Below are 21701 nucleotides of genomic sequence, written 5' to 3'. Positions count from 1 at the left end.
TTCTGGATTTCTGCTTCCCAACCACTGCCTGCTGCTTCCCTGTCAGTCTGTCTTATCCTCCATATTTCCTTCCCAGCCCTAGAAGGCGAAATCTTTGGCCCAACCCTATTTGAGAAGCTGGCAAGCCAGTTACATTATATCCCAAACTGCATTATTTAGGAATTTTAAAGCAGCCAGTAGTAGGGCTTCTGCTGTTTAATGTATTCATCCAAACTCCTGCCTCAGTATCCTCTCTCGGCACCTTTGCACTTTTCCACCTTTACCTGTCAAAACTCTTCTTAACTTTGAAAGTTAATGCAGATTCCATCTCCTTCAAAAACCTTGTCTGGTACCCTCCAGAAGATGTCATTTTTCCTTCCTCTGAAAGGATAGGAATATTATTTTATTCTCAAGACAACCTTGCAGTGTAGGTGTGATACCTGTTTTACAGATAGGGATGCTGAGACAAGAAGGGTAACACATTTTCTAGTTTGTTACAATTTGCTATAATATAATAGTTTGTCTGATACAGCTGGTAGGGCCAAATCTGGCTGTGGAGTGATTTTTGATGTGCCAATTTCTCCCCATGCTAAACCGCAAGCTCCTGAAGGCAGGCGTTGTGTCTCGTTTGCTCTTCTTTGCGGCCCCAGCCCCTGCTACTAACACAGTACTTGTTACATGGTGGCACTCTATTTTTCAAAGAATGGATCTCCAGGCTCATTGCTGCTTGTAGTGTGTCTTCCTGCCCTGCTTCTCTCTGTGCAGGGAGGGGGGCACCTTCAGTGTGGCCTCTCCCTGTGTTCCCACTCAGAATTTTCAGCCTCAGCTCCTCACTGTGTTCCCTCTATGAATGCACCGTTCAGGAAAAGGAACGTCACTCCACCTTGGGAACAAGTGATTTGGAGCTGAGGGTAGTTTCAGCTGTGTGCCAGGCTCTTAGTCTTCATGCGGCTTCCACACCCTCTTCATGGGCCTCAGTCTCTCCTTTTCTGTCCTTATCTCTTAATCTTGGGCATCCCTATGAAGCAAGTAGCAGGGACATGTGAGAGGTTTATCAAAGAGATTGAGTAAAAGGTCACAAAGAGTTCATGTTGCTTACAACTGGAATTGCATGAGAGGCTGTGGATCAAAATATTTAAGAAACACTGACTCACTCATTTTCTGTTTCGAATATAACTTGCAGATGTGGTCATTCATCATTCCACTTCTTCATCTCTCAGAAAACTACCAGTTTCATGAGTAAGAAGAAGTGGGATTGGCCTCGCTGTGGCTCCAGTGCCCCCTTAGGCGGGGGCAAGGATCCCTGGTTCTCCACCAGCTGCACAATTAGAATCCCTGGGGGCTTCCCTCTGTCCCTGGGGCGTCTGATTTGATTGCTCTAGTATGTTCCTTCAGGGTTCTAATGTGCAGTCAGGGTTAGAGGTCCTAGATTCAGTTCTTGGTTTCTAGCCCTGGCTTATGAGAGCCAACTTGAGAGCCTTTCAAAATTGTCCCATCTAAGAACCTGGAATTAGAATTCCTGAGGGAAAAACCTAGGAATTTATTTTAAAAATAGATTCTGACCATCAGCTGGTTTGGGAAACACCAATCTTGGTTCTTCTGGATATTTCTTCTAGCCCTTGTAGTCATCAAAGCAAGAAAGAATTATCAACACAGTTAAATGAGCTGTTCAATACTTCAGGCCCTCACAGGTGAGGTCGAATGTATTACTTAATGCATGCTTCCTGAAGCAAGGCGTAAAGTTCATCAGAAGTTCTTAGAATACCACGGCTTCCCCGTGGAATGAGCTTGTCTGCACAGGTCTTACCTGTGACCTTGACCCATACTCTTCAAGTGACGGCTTCCCCTGTTTTATATTGGCCCATCCCACTCTTGCCCACATAATTTTTCATGTCATAATTTTTATTCCAGCTGCACATTCAACAGTCTGTATCCTCTGGAATCGCTTGACATAAATTATGTATTTTCAAAGATTAAACCAAACCACAAATTAAAACTGTCTTCATACTAGCACAAGAATTAAAGAAGGCTTTATGTAGATTGAGTTGGGATGGGAGGAGCGAAGGAAGGGGAATGGGGGAAAAAAAAGAGTTTGAGGTTAAACGTCTGTCAGTGAAAAATGTTGCCTGCCATATTAGTAAACAGAGGATGTTGCAGCCATCAAGCCGCTACAGCGCCTCCAGTGGTGAGCCCTGACGGAACTCAGGTTGGAGACACATGCGCTGACAGCTGCCAAGTCCTCACCACTGCAGCCACCCCAGCGGGGCACCCTGAGGGGGCTCAGGATGGGAAAGAACAATATACTGGCCCTAGACCGCTAAGGTGCATGTCAGAGGAATGATTTCAGTGAGCCCAGACTCTTGCATCTTCCCACTCAGAAAAGCACTAAATTCCTTAACTTGAGAATTTGGTTTTCTTTAATAACAATAATCTTTTGATGTTCCAACTACCTAGTCTTTGTTGCAGAAACCCCTGTGTATCCTGGCTCCTCCATTACCTCTTCGGAGCAGTCCCTCAGAGCTACCTGAGAGGCTGCTTCCCGGGCTTGAAGTCCTCAGAAAGTCTGCCAAATAAAACATAATTCTCAACTGTTAGGTCGTGCATATTTTTCAGTCAACAGGTCAAAATTCAAATTTAGCAGTTACTATGGTATTATGAATAATTTCACATACTGAAATGTATTGCTTGTTCAAAGCGTGCATCATGGGTTTAAATGTTCTTTCCACATGTAAACATTCTGGTAAGAGTTTTGCCTGTTTCAAAAGGCCTTGCCTCTCTTTCCATTGTAAAAACTTGGTACATCTTTCAGAACAAATGCCTGCTACCCAAAGGAAATAAAGATTTTTTTTAGATCTCCAAATTCAATTTCCGAGGGTGTTTCTCAGGCGCTGCTAAAGAAAAAAGAAAGATGCGTGAGTTTCTTTGTGGACAAAGAAACTGTGGACAAGAAATAATCTATTTCATAAGCAGTGCAGTCAAAATGATAGAACATGCTCCTTTAGTACAATATCATTTAATATCATTTAATTCCTCATTTAATTCCTCATTTAATATCATTTAATTCCTCATTTAATTCCTTGACCTCAGTGTTCAGTCTTTAATACCAAAACTATAAAAAGGGAAGTGTGATACATATTCTTCACCTCACACAAGCACCTTTCTGTCTCCTTAAATGAGATAAGTGGTCTTAATACACTTTAATGCTAGAAGGAGGAGGTCTTTGTCATTCTAATATGCCTCAAACTTCTGGTCCCGTTTTTTACCCTGCTGCTGACTTCGGTGGCTGTGGACAGCAGAACACCCTCCCCCAACAAATTCAAAGTCCAGCTGGTCTTGAGGAACATTCAGGTAGTTACTTCTCAGTCCTCCAAGCAGAATCCACATCGACTGATCCCCTTTTGTAGGCTTTTCCTTAGCAGGAGATGAATAATTTTTACCCTTTTGTTTGGAATTCAGCATCTCAGTGGATCTTACAACCTCCAATATTTTCTTTTCCTTTTCAGAGAAGGAAATAGGAAGGGGAAGAGAGGAAAGGAGCTCTATTGAAGGTGTTTTTTAATCCTTTGAAGTTCACTGGACCCCAGGCCTCCTGGAAGATAGAGCTTGGGTGGAAGGCAGAGCTGTACGTCCTCCTCCCCGCCCTCCCCGCTCCCCCAACACACACTGTGCAGGTTCTGCAGCAGGAGAGCCTTTATAAGTCAGAAATCACACAGCCTGTTTCTTTTGGCCCACATGAATTAATTGCTAGTATTTTAAAATAGGGTGACTCATCTAAAATGTCTAGCCTCTCTTGATAATTTAGGGAAAAAATTTTGAGAGGATTTTCAGTTTCTTTAAGAAAAAAACAAAAGATACAGAGACCTGTTTTCCTGCTGACAATTGGCTGGAGACAAAAAAACACTATTTTCTCCTGCTTTCAAGTTCATTATAGTCCCCTTGACTTCCTATAAACTAAACTTTCAGACCTGACAGAAAGCGATAGTCACTGTAATCATGCTCACACTGTTGATCATAGGTTCAGAAGAGGATGAACTAGTTCTTGCACAAAAGTGAGAAAATTTGGAAGAAAGACTAGGAGGGCTACAAGTTTCAAGAAAAATGAGAGAGAAATTTCTTTATGGAACTGAAGGATATTCCTGTGTTTATTTTATTTTATTATTTATTTATTTATTTTTTTGCGGTATGCGGGCCTCTCACCCCTCTGGCCCCTCCTGCTGCGGAGCACAGGCTCTGGACTCGCAGGCCCAGCCGCTCCGCAGCATGTGGGATCCTCCCGGACCGGGGCACGAACCCGTGTCCCCTGCATTGGCAGGTGGACTCCCAACCACTGCGCCACCAGGGAAGCCCCGCTGTGTTTAATATGCAAAGAGTCTGTATGAAAAGAATTTGACTGAAAACACCATTGTGACCCAAACCCAGCCCTTGTGGACACATGCACTCATTTGTGACTTATGGTGTAAGTGAGCCTGAGAAACCATCATACTTGCCTTCTTGAAGTAATCCAGCCCTGGACTGACTTGCTGAACATCAGTTCCCCTTGTTTTCCTAGTTCTCTCTATCCCCATATGAACAGAATAGTGTACAGAAACTATACACTATTAGTTTAGGAGAAAGGGAGAGACACATACAATATACCAGGTACACAGTAAGTGCTTTACTTCATTTAATTCTCTCAGCAATCCTTTGATTTAGGTGCCAGCCCCATTTACAGATGAGATAGCTGAGGCTTAGAGAAGTTAAGTAACTTGCCCAAGGTCACATAGCAAAGCTACTCAGGGGCAGTCCTGCCTGACTCTTACCCCAAAGCATGGTGTTCCTGCTGCTCATCGAAATGCTTTCCCTGAATTACTACTTAATACAAAGACATTAGCTTTTGTTGAGGGTTGATAAGGAGCAGCCATGGCAAGAATATTCTGTTCATATGCTTATCAGAAGATTTGTCTAATGATCTTTTCTTGGAAATTAATGGCAGAAAAGGTTTGTATTTCTGGACAAAATAGAGAATTTATGCAACGGAAAAAAATGGTGCCAGCTGTCCTTTTTGCCTTTATTTTCAGGAAGCTCCAAGGGAAGTGTATGGCCCCATTGCATCTTATGGTAAAGTGAATCACCCTTTTCTCCATGTAATTCTGGATCTCTCTTTCTGATGTCATTAATGTGCTTTGATATGTTAATTATTATATCGTACAAGTTGCATCTGGTAGTAAGCTTCCTCAGATCCTTTTTAAGGAGGACAAATATATAAATTATAAATAAGAACCTTAAAGTTCAACTTATACCCCTATAAGTAATTTCTAAATTCAGTTTAAGTAAGACAGTGGATTTAACAAAAAGGGCTATTTGGGGAGTAGCCCAAAAGCCTTTGGTTCTTTTCTAGCTTAGGGGAAGCAAAATTAAGAGACAGTTGGTGAGCTCTGGCCTGATGTGTTATCTTGCCTTCCTCTGTTGGGTAATAGTTGCTGATGAGCACTGAGCACTTACTGCGTGCCAAGCACAGGGAAAAGTTCTTTGCATGCATTGTCTCAGTCTTTGCAGCAAGCATATCAAGGACCGTTTTTACCCCTTACAAGAAATTCAAGGATCAGAGAAGTCCAGAAACTAGCTCAAGGTCTTGGAGCTGGTAGGTTTGATCTTGAATAAAGACTATAACTTCTTGACAAAAAAATTAAAAATAAATAAAACACTACCAGGTACATGGAGGACATGAAATAAATTGTTAAATGACTAAATCAAGAAGTGAACGGAATTGATATGATTATCACAGGACTTTTTTTTAAAGATTTTTTTGATGTGGACCATTTTTTAAATCTTTGTTGAATTTGTTACAGTATTGCTTCTGTTTTTTTATGTTTTGGCTTTTTGGCCATGAGGCATGTGGGATCTCAGCTCCCTGACCAGGGATCGAACCTGCACCCCCTGCATTGGAAGATGAAGACTTAACCACTGGACCACCAGGGAGGTCCCCCATGAGGACCTTTTAGAGAAGGAAAGTCTTTCTTGTTCATCATTACTCTATTATAATTTTTTTATGACAAGAAATGTAATGTCTAGAAAGGGCAGGAATCACAGATATCATACAAATTAAACTTCAAATATCTAATTTTATGGTATCAGAAATCATGTGGAGAGTAAAATCATTATTTCTACTTAAAAAAAACAAACAAAAAAAGACTATGACTTCTTGGTGTCTGTGTCCTTACCTGTAAAATGGAGGCAGATGCTCCTTTCCAAACTTCTTCACAGGCCTGTGATGTTAGTTGACATGTCAACTCTCCTATTTCTTGCCCCCCTCACTTTCCCAGAGGGTACTCTGAGGGTTGGCTATCAGCTTATTCAGATCTTCCTTTGTCTCAAAGAGATGGTAAGCAATTGTTCTGTTTTGTTCAAGCTCTACTATTGGCCTGGATTGTAATCATCTTCATTCTTTGCTCCACAAAATATTTTAAAGCTGAACTTAAATACCATTGATTTTCATTACTCATAATAGTTATGTTCTATAAGGTTGCCATGAATTCTGAATGAATGAAGACTAAACCAGTGCTCCTAATGGAAATATAGGGTTAGGTTCCTATGAGCTCTGGTCACATTTGTGTCAGCTGATCAATATATAGTCTTGTTTATATGTGTTTGTGTCTAAAGACAACTTATGTAGTATACATTGTTAATTCATTAACTTTGAACTCACAGCCAACACATATTTTCTCTATAGGGCCCTTCACAGTATTCTTGCACTTAGGAACACTAGACAACACTTCAGCACTGTACTTGGGGGCCATTTCAAACAGAGATGTCAATAAAAAGCACAAAAATGCTAAAAAGCATGGCACTAAATTGCCTGTAGAAGGGACAGTGTTCACAGTACAAGAGCTGAAACAAGGAGACAGAGCACTGCCTTGCTCGACCTCAGCTGGGAGCACATGTGTTGGGCAACTCACATTTTTGCCATTCTGCACATGTATACAAATGATGGCTAAAGCACGATGAGTATTGATTTCAGGGGAAGTTTAAGGATGTTAACTCTTTGCTTCTCATAAGTTGAACATTTTTTTATAGTTTTTAATTTGTATTTTTACTTAATTGTAGTTTTTACTGAGTAATTTTTTATGTAATAAAGTTTATCTTTTTCCTTATTGCTTCAAACTTTGATTCAGAGTTAGCAAAGCTTCTTTCTCTACCCCCAGGTAATCGAAGAATTACTCATATTTCCTTCTACTATTTGTATACTTTACTTTCTTACATTTAAATGTCTGCCTCATTTGGAGTTTATGCTCATGTGTGATATTTAGAATGAGTAAAATTTTATCTTTTTCTATATTCCTCTGCCATTATCTCAAAATGTGTACTTAAAAGCTCATCTTTTTGCCCACTCATTTAATAATGCTGCCTTTATCATATCCTAAATATCCATATATGTATAATTTGGTGTATTCATGTGCCAATTTCAAATTGTTTTAATTACAAAGGCTTTTGAGGGTGCTTTAATGTCTGGTGGGCCTGGAAGTCCCTCTCTCCCTAACCCCATCTTGTTGGGGATTTTTGTTTTTGTTTTCCAGGATTTTTCTGGCTATTCTTCCTCATTTGTTCTCTATGAACTTGTCTTTTCAAGTCAATTTACATATCAAATTCAGAGCTTTTCATTTGGTTGTTTATTACTTCTTCCCTGCTACATGGACATTTCTAATGGGAACATTTTAAGCAGTCTATGAAAGAAAGAGATTTCCCTCCCGAGTCAGTAGAATTGATAGAACTGTTACATTTAAGCCAAAGGGAGAGGCGGGGTTCTATGAGGCTTGCTCTTGTTAAGGAGTGATTCAGGACCAGTACTCGCCTCTTTGCCCTGGAAGCTTCCTTCCGGCCTGTTTCTCTAGCTGTGTGGCTGACAGGGCCTTGGTGCTCTGGCCGGCTGTCAGGCCTAAGCCTCCAAGGTCAGAGAGCTGAGTTCAGGACATTGGTCCACCAGAGACTTCCTGGCCCCTCGTTATATCAATTGGTGAGAGCTCTCCCAGAGATCTCCATCTCAATGCTAAGACCCAGCTCCACTCAACGACAAGCAACCTCCAGTGCTGGAAACCCCATGCCAAACATCTAGCAGGAGAGGAACACAACACCACACATTAGCAGAGAGGCTGCCTAAAATCAGAATATGTTCACAGATGCCACAAAGCACACCACCAGATGCGGTCCTGCCCACCAGAAATACAAGATTCAGCCTCTTCCATCAGAACACAGGCACCAGTCCCCTCCACCAGTAAGCCTACACAACACACTAAACCAACCTTACCCAGTGGGGGCAGACACCAAAAACAACAGGAACTACGAACCTGTAGCCTGTGAAAAGGAGACCCCCAAACACAGTAAGTTAAGTAAAATAAGAAGACAGAAATACACAGCAGATGAAGGAGCAAGGTAAAAACCCACCAGACCTAACAAATGAAGAGGAAATAGGCAGTCTACATGAAAAAGAATTCAGAATAATGATAGTAAATATGATCCAAAATCTTGAAAATAGAATGGAGAAAATACAAGAAACATTTAACAAGCACCTAGAAGAACTAAAGAGCAAACAAATGTTGAACAACACAATAAATGAAGTTAAAAATTCTCTAGAAGGAATCAATAGCAGAATAACTGAGGCAGAAGAACGGATAAGTGACCTGGAAAATAAAAGAGTGGAAATAACTACTGCAGAGCAGAATAAAGAAAAAAGAATGAAAAGAATTGAGGACACTCTCAGAGACCTCTGGGACATTAAATGCACCAACATTCAAATTATAGGGGTCCCAGAAGGAGAAGAGGAAAAGGCAGGGACTGAAAATATTTGAAGAGATTATAGCTGTAAACTTCCCTAATATGCGAAAGGAAATAGTCAGTCAAGTCCAGGAAGCGCAGAGAGTCCCATAGAGGATAAATCCAAGGAGAAAGATGCCAAGACACATATTAGTCAAACTATCAAAAATTAAATACAAAGAAAAATATTAAAGGCAGCAAGGGAAAAACAACAAATAACACACAAGGGAATCCCCATAAGGTTAACAGCTGATCTTTCAGCAGAAACTCTGCAAGCCAGAAGGGAGTGGCAGGACATAGTTAAAGTAATGGAATGGAAAAACCTACAACCAAGATTACTCTACCCAGCAAGGATCTCATTCAGGTTCGACGGAGAAATTAAAACCTTTACAGACAAGCAAAGTTTAAGAGAATTCAGCACCACCAAACCAGCTTTACAACAAATGCTAAAGGAACTTCTCTAGGCAGGAAACATAACAGAAGGAAAACACACACAATAACAAACCCAAAACAATTAAGAAAATGGTAATAGGACCATACACATTGATAATGACCTTAAATGTAAATGGATTAAATGCTCCAACCAAAAGACATAGACTGGCTGAATGGATACAAAAACAAGACTCATATATACGCTATCTACAAGAGATCTACTACAGACCTATGGACACATACAGACTGAAGGTGAGGGGATTGAGAAAGATATCCCATGCAAATGGAAAGCTGGAGTAGTGATTCTCATATCAGACAAAATAGACTTTAAAGACTATTAGAAGAGGCAAAGAAGGACACTACATAATGATCAAGGGATCAATCCAAGAAGAAGATATAACACTTGTAAATATTTAAACATCCAACACAGGAGCACCTCAATACATAAGGCAAATGCTAACAGTCATAAAAGGGGAAATCAACAGTAACACGATAATAATAGGGGACTTTAATACCCCACTTTCACCAATGGACAGATCATCAAAAATGAAAATAAATAAGGAAGCACAAGCTTTAAATGACACGTTAAACAATATGGACTTAATTGATATTGATAGGTCATTCCACCCAAAAACAACAGAATACACTTTCTTCTCAAGTGCTTATGGAATATTCTCCAAGATAGATCATATCTTGGGTCACAAATCAAGCCTTGGTAAATTTAAGAAAATGGAAATCATATCAAGTATCTTTTCCGACCACAACGCTATAACACTGGATATCAATTACAGGAAAAAAACTGTAAAAAATACAAACACATGGAGGCTAAACAATACACTACTAAATAACCAAGAGATCACTGAAGAAATCAAACAGGAAATCAAAAAATACTTAGAAACAAATGACAATGAACACATGATGACCCAAAACCTATAGGATGCAGCAAAAGCAGTTCTAAGAGGGAAGTTTATAGCAATACGATCCTACCTCAACAAACAAGAAAAATCTCAAATAAACAACCTAAACTTCCACCTAACGCAATTAGAGAAAGAAGAACAACAACAAACTAAAACCCAAAGTTAGCAGAAGGAAAGAAATCATAAAGATCAGAGCAGAAATAAATAAAAAAGAAATGGACACAATAGCAAAGGTCAACAAAACTAAAAGCTGGTTCTTTGAGAAGATAAACAAAATTGATAAACCATTAGCCAGAATCATCAAGAAAAAAAGGGAAAAGACTCAAATCAATAGAATTAGAAAAGAAAAAGAAGTAACAACTGATGCTGCAGAAATACAAAGGAGAGATTACTACAAGCAACTATATGACAATATAATGGAAAACCTGGAAGAAATGGACAAATTCTTAGAAGTGCACAACCTGCCAACACTGAATCAGGAAGAAATAGAAAATATGAACAGACCAATCATAAGCACTGAAATTGAAACTGTGATTTAAAATCTTCCAACAAACAAAAACCCACGACCTGATGGCTTCACAGGTGAATTCTATCAAACATTTAGGGAAGAGCTAACACCTATTCTTCTCAAACTCTTCCAAAATATAGCAGAAGGAGGAACACTCCCAAACTCATTCTACGAGGCCCACCATCCCCTGATACCAAAACCAGACAAAGATGTCACAAAAAAAGAAAAATACAGGCCAATATCACTGATGAACATAGATGCAAAAATCCTCAACAAAGTACTAGCAAACAGGATCCAACAGCACATTAAGAAGATCATACACCATATCAAGTGGGATTTATTCCAGGAATGCAAGGATTCTTCAGTATATGCAAATCAATCAATGTGCTAAACCATATTAATAAATTGAAGGATAAAAAGCATATTTTCATCTCAATAGATGCAGGAAAAGCTTTTGACAAAATTCAACACCCATTTATGATAAAAACCCTCCAGAAAGTAGGCATAGAGGAACTTACCTCAACACAAAAAAAGCCATATATGACAAACCCACAGCCAACATCGTCTTCAATGGTGAAAAACTGAAACCATTTCCACTAAGATCAGGAACAAGACAAGGTTGCCACTCTCATCACTATTATCCAACATAGTTTTGGAAGTTCTAGCCACAGCAATCAGAGAAGAAGAAGAAATAAAAGGAATCCAAATCAGGAAAGAAGAAGTAAAACTGTCACTGTTTGCAGATAACATGATAGTATACATAGAGAATCCTAAAGATGCTACCAGAAAACTACTAGAGCTAATCAATGAATTTGGTAAAGTTGCAGGATACAAAATTAATGCACAGAAATCTCTTGCATTCCTATACACTAATGATGAAAAATCTGTAAGAGAAATTAAGGAAACACTCCCATTTACCATTGCAACAAAAGGAATAAAATACCTAAGAATAAACCTACCTAGAGATACAAAAGACCTGTATGCAGAAAACTATAAGACACTGATGAAAGAAATTAAAGATGATACAAACAGATGGAGAGATATACCATGGTCTTGGATTGGAAAAATCAACATTGTGAAAATGACTCTACTACCCAAAGCAATCTACAGATTCAGTACAATAACTATCAAACTACCAATGGCATTTTTCACACAACTAGAACAAAAAATTTCACAATTTGTATGGAAATGCACAAGACCCCAAATAGCCAAAGCAATCTTGAGAAAGAAAAACGGAGCTGGAAGAATCAGGCTTCCTGACTTCAGACTATACTACAAAGCTATAGTAACCAAGAAAGTATGGTTCTGGCACAAAAACAGAAATATAGATCAGTGGAACAGGATATAAAGCCCAGAGATAAACCCACGCACATATGGTCACCTTAACTTTGATAAAGGAGGCAAGAATATACAGTGGAGAAAAGACAGCCTCTTCAATAAGTGGTGCTGGGCAAACTGGACAGCTACATGTAAAAGAATGAAATTAGAACACTCCCTAACAGTGTATGCAAAACAAACTCAAAATGGATTAAAGACCTAAATGTAAGGCAGAAACTATCAAACTCTTAGAGGAAAACATAGGCAGAACACTCTATGACATAAATCACAGCAAGATCCTTTTTGACCTACCTCCTAGAGAAATGGGAATAAAAACAAAAATAAACAAATGGGACCTAATGAAACTTAAAACCTTTTGCACAGCAGAGGAAACCATAAACAAGACAAAAAGACAACCCTCAGAATGGGAGAAAATATTTGCAAGTGAAGCAACTGACAAAGGATTAATCTCCAAAATATACAAGCAGCTCATGCAGCTCAATATCAAAAAATCAAACAACCCAATCCAAAAATGGGCAGAAGGCCTAAATAGACATTTCTCCAAAGAAGTTAAACAGATTGCCAACTAACACATGAAAGGATACTCAACATCACTAATCATTAGAGAAATGCAAATCAAAACTACGAGGTATCACCTCACACCAGTCAGAATGGCCATCGTCAAAACATCTACAAACTATAAATGCTGGAGAGAGTGTGGAGAAAAGGGAGCCCTCTTGCACTGTTAGTGGGAATGTAAACTGATACAGCCACTATAGAGAACAGTATGGAGGTTCCTTAAAAAACTAAAAATAGAACTACCTTGCAACCCAGCAATCCCACTACTGGGCATATACTCTGAGAAAACCATAATTCAAAAAGAGGCGTGTACTACAATGTTCATTGCAACACTATTTACAATAGCCAGGACATGGAAGCAACCTAAGTGTCCATCAGCAGATGAATGGATAAAGATGTGGCCCATATATACAATGGAATATTACTCAGCCATAAAAAGAAATGAAATTGAGTTATTTGTAGTGAGGTGGATGGACCTAAGTCTGTCATACAGAGTGAAGTAAGTCAGAAAGAGAAAAACAAATACCATATGCTAACACATATATATGGAATCTAAAAAAAAGAAAAAAGTGGTTCTGTAGAACCTAGGGGCAGGACAGGAATAAACATGTAGAAGTAGAGAATGGACGTGAGGATACCAGGATAGGGAAGGTTAAGCTGGGACGACGTGAGAGAGTGGCACAGACATATATACACTACCAAACATAAAATAGCTAGTGGGAAGCAGCTGCATGGCACAGGGAGATCAGCTTGGTGCTTTGTGACCACCTAGAGGAATGGGATAGGGAGGGTGGGAGGGATTCGCAAGAGGGAGGGGATATGGGGGTATATGTATTTGTATAGCTGACTCACTTTGTTATACAGCAGAAACTAACCCATCATTGTAAAGTAATTATATTCCAATAAAGATGTTAAAGGAAAAAAAAGGACCTTCTCATTTCCCCTGAGCTAACAATCAGCAAGGTCCCCACCTGTGCTGCTGTCTCTGCATGTTTGGCCAAGTGTTTTCATCCTCCTCCTCTCTCATTTTTCTTTTCTTCATCTCTTTGGCTATAAAACTCTGTACTTTCTTAGGATTTCATCCCAGAAATTAGTTGTCTTCCTTGGAGCTCCTAAATTTTTCCCTGAGGGACTAGATACAATTAATGTTTCCTCTTATATGGTTGAAAAAAGAGGCTTTTGGTAGAATCTCACTGCACCTCTCCATCTAGCCAAAGGAGTGCAATTGACCCATGAGACTCAGCTGAGAAACCATTATTAGAACTCTGAGTTCAGTTAGGTCACAGAATGAATATAGAAAACTCAGTCATTTCCATATAGAGGCAAGTAAAAAATATAATGGAAATAGAAATACCATCGCTGTAGCAAAAAATATATACATGTATAAGATGCCTAGGGATTAACTCGACAAGACTATAGAACTTGCAGGAAAAGCATTGCAGAACTCCACAGAACTACCTAAATAAAGATTAATTTTGAATAAATACTAGACCATATGGTGCTTGTAGTTAGAATAGCCCTGTGTAACCCAGATGATCTCAATTGTCCCAGATTTATGTGCTCAGGTGTTTCTTTGATAAGCGAATGACATAGCTCTATTCCATCTATTATTGCAAGTTTAACAGTTTCTTGAAAATCTCTAAACATTTCCACAGATGATTGAGGGGCTTATGTCCCCCTGGATCAATATCAACTACAACTATTTCTCTGCTCTCCTATTACTTGATTATTCATTTATTCATTCATCCGTTTGTTTATTCACGGCACATTTTTTGCATGCTTACTGGGTCCTGAGCACTCCGTAGATGCCCACCAACCGTGGCTTATGGCCCCTTTGGCTCCTACCTACATTTCCAGTCACCCTTGTCTTAGAACATAGTCTCTTTCATTGCCCAGCTGAGCACCATTAATACAAGGCTGTTTTGTGCAAGACTTCTGAGGTTCTGGAGGGTCTTAGTGGTGGATAAGTGTTGTGGGGCAGAGAAGGAGGGCAGATGTGGTGTCTGACGACAAACAGCATGAAGCAAGAAGCAATGAAAAATTAAATATTATGCTTATTAAAGTTTGCGGGGAATTTCTCAGTTTATTCTTGGGTCCCACCTGCTGCTGTCTTTTGGAACTGCCTCTTCAGTCTCTCAGCCTCTCTTGTGTATCATCTCCTCAGCCTCTCAGATTTCTAGACTACTTAATCCCTCTTTCCTAGCCTTTTGGAACTCAAACCTCCTCTTGTATTATAATGGAGAGAAATTTAACTCTCTCTTTTTCTCCTTCCTACTCTGCTAGTTCACATTGGGGTTTGGAGGAGGGGAGCTTTAATTTGCCTAACCAAAGAAGTCATTGAGCTATGGTTCCCCAACTCCCTACCCCATCCCCCAAAACAAGAGCACTTCTCTTCCTCCAAAAGGAATTCTTCTGATCTCCAGAGCAACCATATTTAAAGATTATTTTTTTCCTCACCACACTTGGATTTTGAAGAGATCAGGTCTCTCCCAAATTAATGAAGCAAGTAGAAGATAATTCCAACTATAATCCCAATGATATTTTTTCTGAAGTTTAATAAAATTATCTTAAAGTTGGGCTTCCCTGGTGGCGCAGTGGTTGAGAGTCTGCCTGCCGATGCAGGGAACACGGGTTCGTGCCCCGGTCCGGGAAGATCCCACGTGCCGCGGAGCGGCTGGGCCCGTAAGCCATGGCCGCTGAGCCTGCGCGTCCGGAGCCTGTGCTCCGCAAGGGGAGAGGCCACAACAGTGAGAGGCCCGCATACTGCAAAAAAAAAAATTATCTTAAAGTTAATTTGGGGGGAAAAACAAGCTCAAAGAACAAGGTAAATCTTAAAAAGAAGAGTAATGATGGAGGACTAATTCTACCAAGAGTTTAATTTAAACAACGCGTATTGTTTAATGAAACAATGAGCAGACAGAGAAGTAAAACATAACACAAAGTCCAGAAACGGATCTAAATGAAATAAAAAATACCAGAAGAAAATACAGGCAACTATTTATGTAATCCTAAATTAAGTAAAGAAGGCCTTTCTAACCATGATAATGTGTGTGTTTGTGTGTGTGTATAGTTCTTACAATAAATAAATAAGAAAAAAAACAGCATGCTTTACACCATGAATGAACCTTAAAAACACTATGCTGAGTGAAAGAGGCAGGCACAAAAGGCCGTGTATTATATGATTCTATCTATGTGAAATGTACAGAATAGGAGAACCCATAGTAGATTAGTGGTTGCCAGGGAGTGGGGAGAGGGGACAATGAGAAATAACTGCTAACAAACAGGGGAATTTCTTTTTAGAGTGATGAAATGTTCTGGAATTAGGTACTGGTGACGGTCGCACAACTTTTGAATGTGCTAATAACCACTGAATTGTATACTTAAAGGCTGAATTTTATGATACATTAATTATATCTCAGAAAAAATTTAAAGATAAATCAGTTCCACTTGGGGTATCATAAGAAAAAAAACCCAGCATGCCAATAGAGAATGATTAAAGAATGTCTTTAAAAAATATTCAGTGACACTTGTTAAAGGTGGCAAGGCATACTTTATTCAGGACCATCTGGATGGGTGCAGGGACCACTGCAGTGGGATTTTACTGTGGGGGGAGAGATTGGGCTCCACTCTGAACAAAGCATGGGCAAGTGGGAATTCATAGCCAAGGAGCAGTGTGGGGTCAGTGGATGGAAAACTACTAACAGGAAGCATCAGGGGTCAGGGGCTTGGCTGTACTGGCCCAACAGGGTTGTTGCTGAAGGCAGGCCAGGCTGTCATCACCTGGGGGTGGTAGAGAAAATCTTACCAGATATTGAGGGTGATTATATATTGAGGGTTTGGGGGTGCTGGTTAAACTGATTTAGCAGGGTTCTTGCTAAAACTAGTGTTACGGAACTCAGATTTGGCTGCTCGCCACTCAAGAGCCAATAATTCGAGAGGCAAGTGTCAGCACAAAGAAAAGGTGCTTTAAGCAGAAAAGCTGGCAATCTGAGGAGAAGGCAGACTCGTGTCCAGAGGCCAACTCCAAAGATTCTGCTCAGCCATGACAGTTTTTAAAGGGAAAAATGGGGAGAAGACTCTCAGTGAATCATTGAGACAGGAGGTTGGGTTCTGTATCATTCCCCACTGAGTGCAGACTGGCTGACTTTCTCTTCAGATGTTATCTTGCCTACATGATCTGCCTGCACTCTTCCTTAGGGGGCTGTTGAGGGTAGAGAGCTAGTCATTCTATAACTACTTCATTCTTCACTCTTCTTTTTGTCTAGGAAAAGAATCAGCAGGTTAAACAAGACATGGTATGCATTCAGGAGAGCGTTAAGTCAGGAGTTAGGTTAAATTGCCTAATGATCTCATTCCTGTAATTAGGTTCTTTTAAGGTTAAAACGGGAACAGAAGTGGGTGAACAGAAAAGGGGCAAAAGAGCTGCTTTCACCAGGTTTTACAAGGAAGTTCACAGATAGGCCTAGGAGAAGGTTCAGGAGTGTGACGAAATACTCTGTCAAATGTGAATTTAAAACTTTAAAAAGACAAATGACTAATAAACCTATAAAATGCAAATTAAAGTAATGAGATGGAATATGTGCTTATTTTCTTGGCAAAGATGGAAAGAAAATACAAATTTCCATCATTGGGTAGGTTGCAGTCTAATGGAGATTTTCATAATATGATATTGATGAAGGGCAATTTGGCAATATATTTCAGAAGCCTTAGATTGTGTCCTTGTGATTCCATTTCTAGGACTTTATCTTGAAAAAATACTGTGTACCATTTAAAATAAAGTTGTAAGGTGGGAATTCCCTGGTGGTCTCATGCTTAGGACTCTGCTCTTTCACTGCTGAGGGCCTGGGTTCAGGGAACTAAGATCCCGCAAGCCGAGCGGCGTGGCCAAAAAAAAAAAAAAAGAAAAGAAAAAAAGTAGTAAAGTACAGTAACAGCACAGGAAGATGTCACCACTGCTAGGGAGAAAAATTAGAATGTATAATACATAAAGCAAAGCAGACCAGTAGAAGTGTACACATGAAAGGCTGCAGAGATAGGTAGTTTGTAGTTTCTTGTACACCCTTATCTATATTTTGTTTAGATGTTCTTCACTGGAGGTATCTTTTATAATCAGAAAATAATAGAAAAGTTATTAAATATAATACAGTTTCAAATTGGTGATGCTTTTGGGGTGTTTTGTTTGATGAGCACAATAACACAACTGAGATTAGAAATTTCTTGTTTCTCCTGTTTCAAGACTAGAGATGCAGGGGAGAAGAATTGGAAGTCCTCAAAAGTTCCAAAGCCAGATTCTCACCCTCTAGTTGCCCATATGAGTGGTGTATGTAGTTTCAGAATCTAATTGATTAATTGGTAGTTTTATAACATAGACTGTACTATGGTATATTCACTCCAAGAATTTTTCTCTTCAAATCAGGTATTTTGGGCTTTACAACCAGGATCATATTGAGTGGAGTTCTTTCTGATTCTTGACTTGAATTCTGTTTCCCAGATGTAACAATTTTCTTCTCCCAATTTCCTAGACAGAATCATGAATAAACTGGAGGACAAGCAGGACCAGATGATACCATGAAGAGAAGTTTACAGGCCCTCTATTGCCAACTGTTAAGTAAGTTGATGTCACATTTCTTCTTTCCTAGAATAGATCAATGTTATTGTTTGCCCAGTGCCAGAAACTTACACACCTTCTGGAGGAAGACCAGGGTTTGGTCAGTGAAGGACAATACATTTTCCCTCTGCTTCATCTAGGTACTTGAAATATCAAGCATTAAGTCATTCTATTGCCTTGGGCTTCAGTTACTGTACATAATTACTGTAGACTTCGTTATGATAATTCTAAATTGGCATGTTAAGCACAGTCAATTTGAAAATGAGTGTCAACAACGTTATTACTCTTGGTTTTGTGGCAGAATGAAGGGGGTTCCGGTATAATCCCCTCTGGGCTCCTCATGAAGAGGGAATGGTAGGCTGTGGGATTTAGTCACATATAACCTATTACCATTCAGTGACTGTACAGCCTTTGACTTGGAATGTTTTGCATAGTTTTGCGTGTTCTTAGATAATGAGTGGTGAAAATGTGGTTTGTTTAGGTTCGGTGGTAGAATGAAGTGTTCGATCCTGATTTTCTCTGCAGGTTGTTGTGTTTTGCGTATTGTGCCACGAAGTGCCAGTTGCCATATAGGGAGTGTGTAGTCTTTGGGATTGGATTGTCACTGAATGAATGTAAAATCCAGTACCAGTTGGTGGGTTTGATGTTCAGATTGACACATTTGGGACAACAGACGTTGCTCACTCCGGGTCAAACCAAAGGCATTGAGTTGGGAAAACTTGAAATTCACCATGCTTGTCTAATTCTTGCTGAGGTAGAGGACCTATCTTTCCTAGGCTGAGTGGCTCCTTGTTAACTTTTGCCAAGGAAATAACATGAAAATAGATTGAGATGCAAATCACCAGTCAGCCCTTAGAATTTAGCAATTCTTGTTATGTTGTGCCCCCAGTGCAAAGCACTTTATCTACAGACAGCATTCTGTTTGGGTGTTTTAATTGACTCATTTTTGCTATTGAATTCTAATCCCTGAAACACAGATCACGTCAGCCTGATTTCAGCCTGATGGAACATCGCCAAGAGTTATAGGGACTCTCTCATATGCTTTCTCCATGTATTCTGTAGGGTTTGTTACCTTTTTTTTTTTGTTTTTTAATGATAAGCTTGCTTGTTAGAGAAAAGGCTTTACGGATTGAAGAAGCAGTGTCATCAAGAAATGATTAATTCTGCCTTGATGGGATAGGGAACATTTGAAGGATAAATAGGATTTTACACACACACACACACACACACACACACACACACACTCACTCACTCACACAGATACACCCTCAAGAAGGCAAGGCAGGTTTTACAGGCAAAAGAAACAAGAAACGAAAAAGAGCATAGTAGATTTAGAAGGCAGCAGGATGTTTGTTGAATTCACCTGTGCTGATTGTATGCCCCAGAGTGTGCATGTTATAAGGTCATATATTATCTGAAAGGCATCAGAGAAGTATTCTGTGGTTTAGAGTCCAGTCTTATTCTATAACAAGTGCCCATCCTCCCAGGTCCAACATATTGGAAAGCTGAAGAGATTTTCCTCAAACACTATCTGGATAGCTGCAGAAACTAACCTTGTCTTAACACTTTTCATTGTTTGCAAGCTTGCCTAGAAACGCAAGCAACCCAAATTAGGAGGTAGGTAGTGGCCTTCAATAAACCACACTGATTACTAGGTAGCTGATTGTGGGCTGGAGCCCAGCTTTGTACACAGCTGAAAGGGTGAAGCACTTGGACAATAGATCAATTAGTCTGACTTCAGAGAGTGGTTTTCATAAGTTCATCTGAGATGACAGGCTGTTATTTATAGCATTTTTTTTCATGAGATGAGTTAGATATTTAGTAAAGTCCTAGATAACTTAAACTCTGGCATACATACACAAACAATACCATATATGTCATTGGTCAGCCAATTGTTCACTTATGCCTGGATTAACATTGTCCACAAACAGAATGGTTTTTCAGTGTCTAAAACTGACTTGAGAACTATAGAGTCAACATAAACTTATTATGTTACTTTATGTGACTCAGCAAACTGATTTTAATTTGGAGGGGGGACAGAGTGTTCTGGTTATCTTTTGTTGCATAACAAATCACCCCAAAACTTTGTAGCTTAAAACAACAACAATCATTTATTTTGCTCATGTATCTGCAGTTTGATCGGGGTTGGCAGACTCTCTGCTCCACAGTGGCTGGGATCTGGGCTGGAATAACTCCAAGAGCTGGGGCTTTTTTCCCTCAGGCCTTTTCACAGGACAAAGTGGGGCTTCCTCACAGCAATAGTGGCCTCAGGGTGGTCATACTTTATACATGGCACCTCACGGCTTTGAGGCCTGGGCAAAACCTACAAGGCTTCTTAAGAATTAGGCTTGGAAATCCCAGAACAATACTTCAGCCACATTGTATTGGCGGAAGAAGTCACTAAGACCAACCCTGACCCAAGGGGAGAGGGATTGGACTCCACCTCTCAAAGGCAAGAGTAGTAGAAATTTGTAATCATCTTTAGTCTACCAGAGAGTATCTGTTTAACAAGAAAAAAAGTCAAGCACTTCCTAGTGGACATGAGCCAGTCCATGAGGCTCATCAGAGAAACTGCTCCCTCTGGAGTGCCTACTGTGTTCCCAGACCTGTGCTGATCAGCTCACGTGTGCCATCTCACTCACTCCAGAGGTAAGTGCACCAATATGAAGAAGTGTTAGCAATGAGTGAGTTAAGGACCGGCCGAGGGTGACCAGGTGGTGAGTGATGAGGTTGGAATTCATAGCCAGGTCTCTCGGACCTCTTTGTTCATGTCCATTTTTTTTTTATCCTGCCTGGTGTCTCCACCACACACAGAAAAAATGAGCAGTGTGGCCCCTATGGCTAGACAGGGGTGGTTCTAACCCAGGATGGGCAAAGTTTGCATCCTATTAGTGATGTCAGGTAAGGCTGAAAAAAAATCCAAGCTCTTTCTGGGTCAGTACATCACAATCACCAGTCATTGAGGCTTTTGTGTGCTTGAGGGATGCAGTCTTTGGCAGGCAGGGCAGTTGAGGGTTTAATATTTTACTTTTATTACAACTGACTGTCTCTGCCTTTATTTTATTTCTTGGGCTTCATCCCACAGTGCAATACTGAGTATTTCATCCTGCCAGCTTTAGCCCTTTGGGAAGGTTTAACACATTTTAAACAATACCTTGGAATGACTAAGAGCCTGAGGATGAAGGTGGTGATGAGAACCTTCATGATTATGTAGAAAACAAATGCTGCATTCGTTTTTCCTTTTTAGACCTAAGTAATAAAGTAGGTGTGAAGCTAGTGCCAGGAATATCTGGGTTTTTGAGCTGCCAACCAGTGTTCAAATCCTATCCCTACCACTTAGTCGGTAGTTTATGTTAGGTAAGTTACTTAATCTCCATGTGCCTCATATATAAAATGGGATATGACCACCATGGTATATAGAAGAACTACAGTAAATGCCTGTTCTCTTATTGGGCCTTCCTGTCTGCAAGAGAAGGATACAGCCTCTCTAGGAGCTCGGCTGTAACTGACATTTGGTTCACAAAACATTTTTACAGAATTTTTTTTTGAATTTTATTTTTTTATATAGCAGGTT

General features: G+C 39.9%; 1 protein-coding gene across 1 annotated transcript in view; it reads left to right on the top strand.

Annotated features, from left to right (window-relative positions):
• Positions 1-21701, top strand: part of TMEM108 (transmembrane protein 108) — a 370861-nt gene that overhangs the window by 198602 nt on the left and 150558 nt on the right. The window contains exon 3 of the mRNA XM_082655535.1: positions 18042-18127. Within this exon, the coding sequence (XP_082511661.1) occupies positions 18088-18127 (40 nt within the window). The 5' untranslated portion in view covers positions 18042-18087. The remainder of the gene's footprint in view (positions 1-18041; positions 18128-21701) is intronic.

The sequence above is a fragment of the Grampus griseus genome, assembly GCF_964374135.1.
Source record: "Grampus griseus genome assembly, chromosome: 5".
Lineage (NCBI taxonomy): Eukaryota > Metazoa > Chordata > Mammalia > Artiodactyla > Delphinidae > Grampus > Grampus griseus.
The sequence above is the reverse complement of the archived record's forward strand: the minus strand, read 5'-3'. Positions and strand labels throughout refer to the sequence as shown.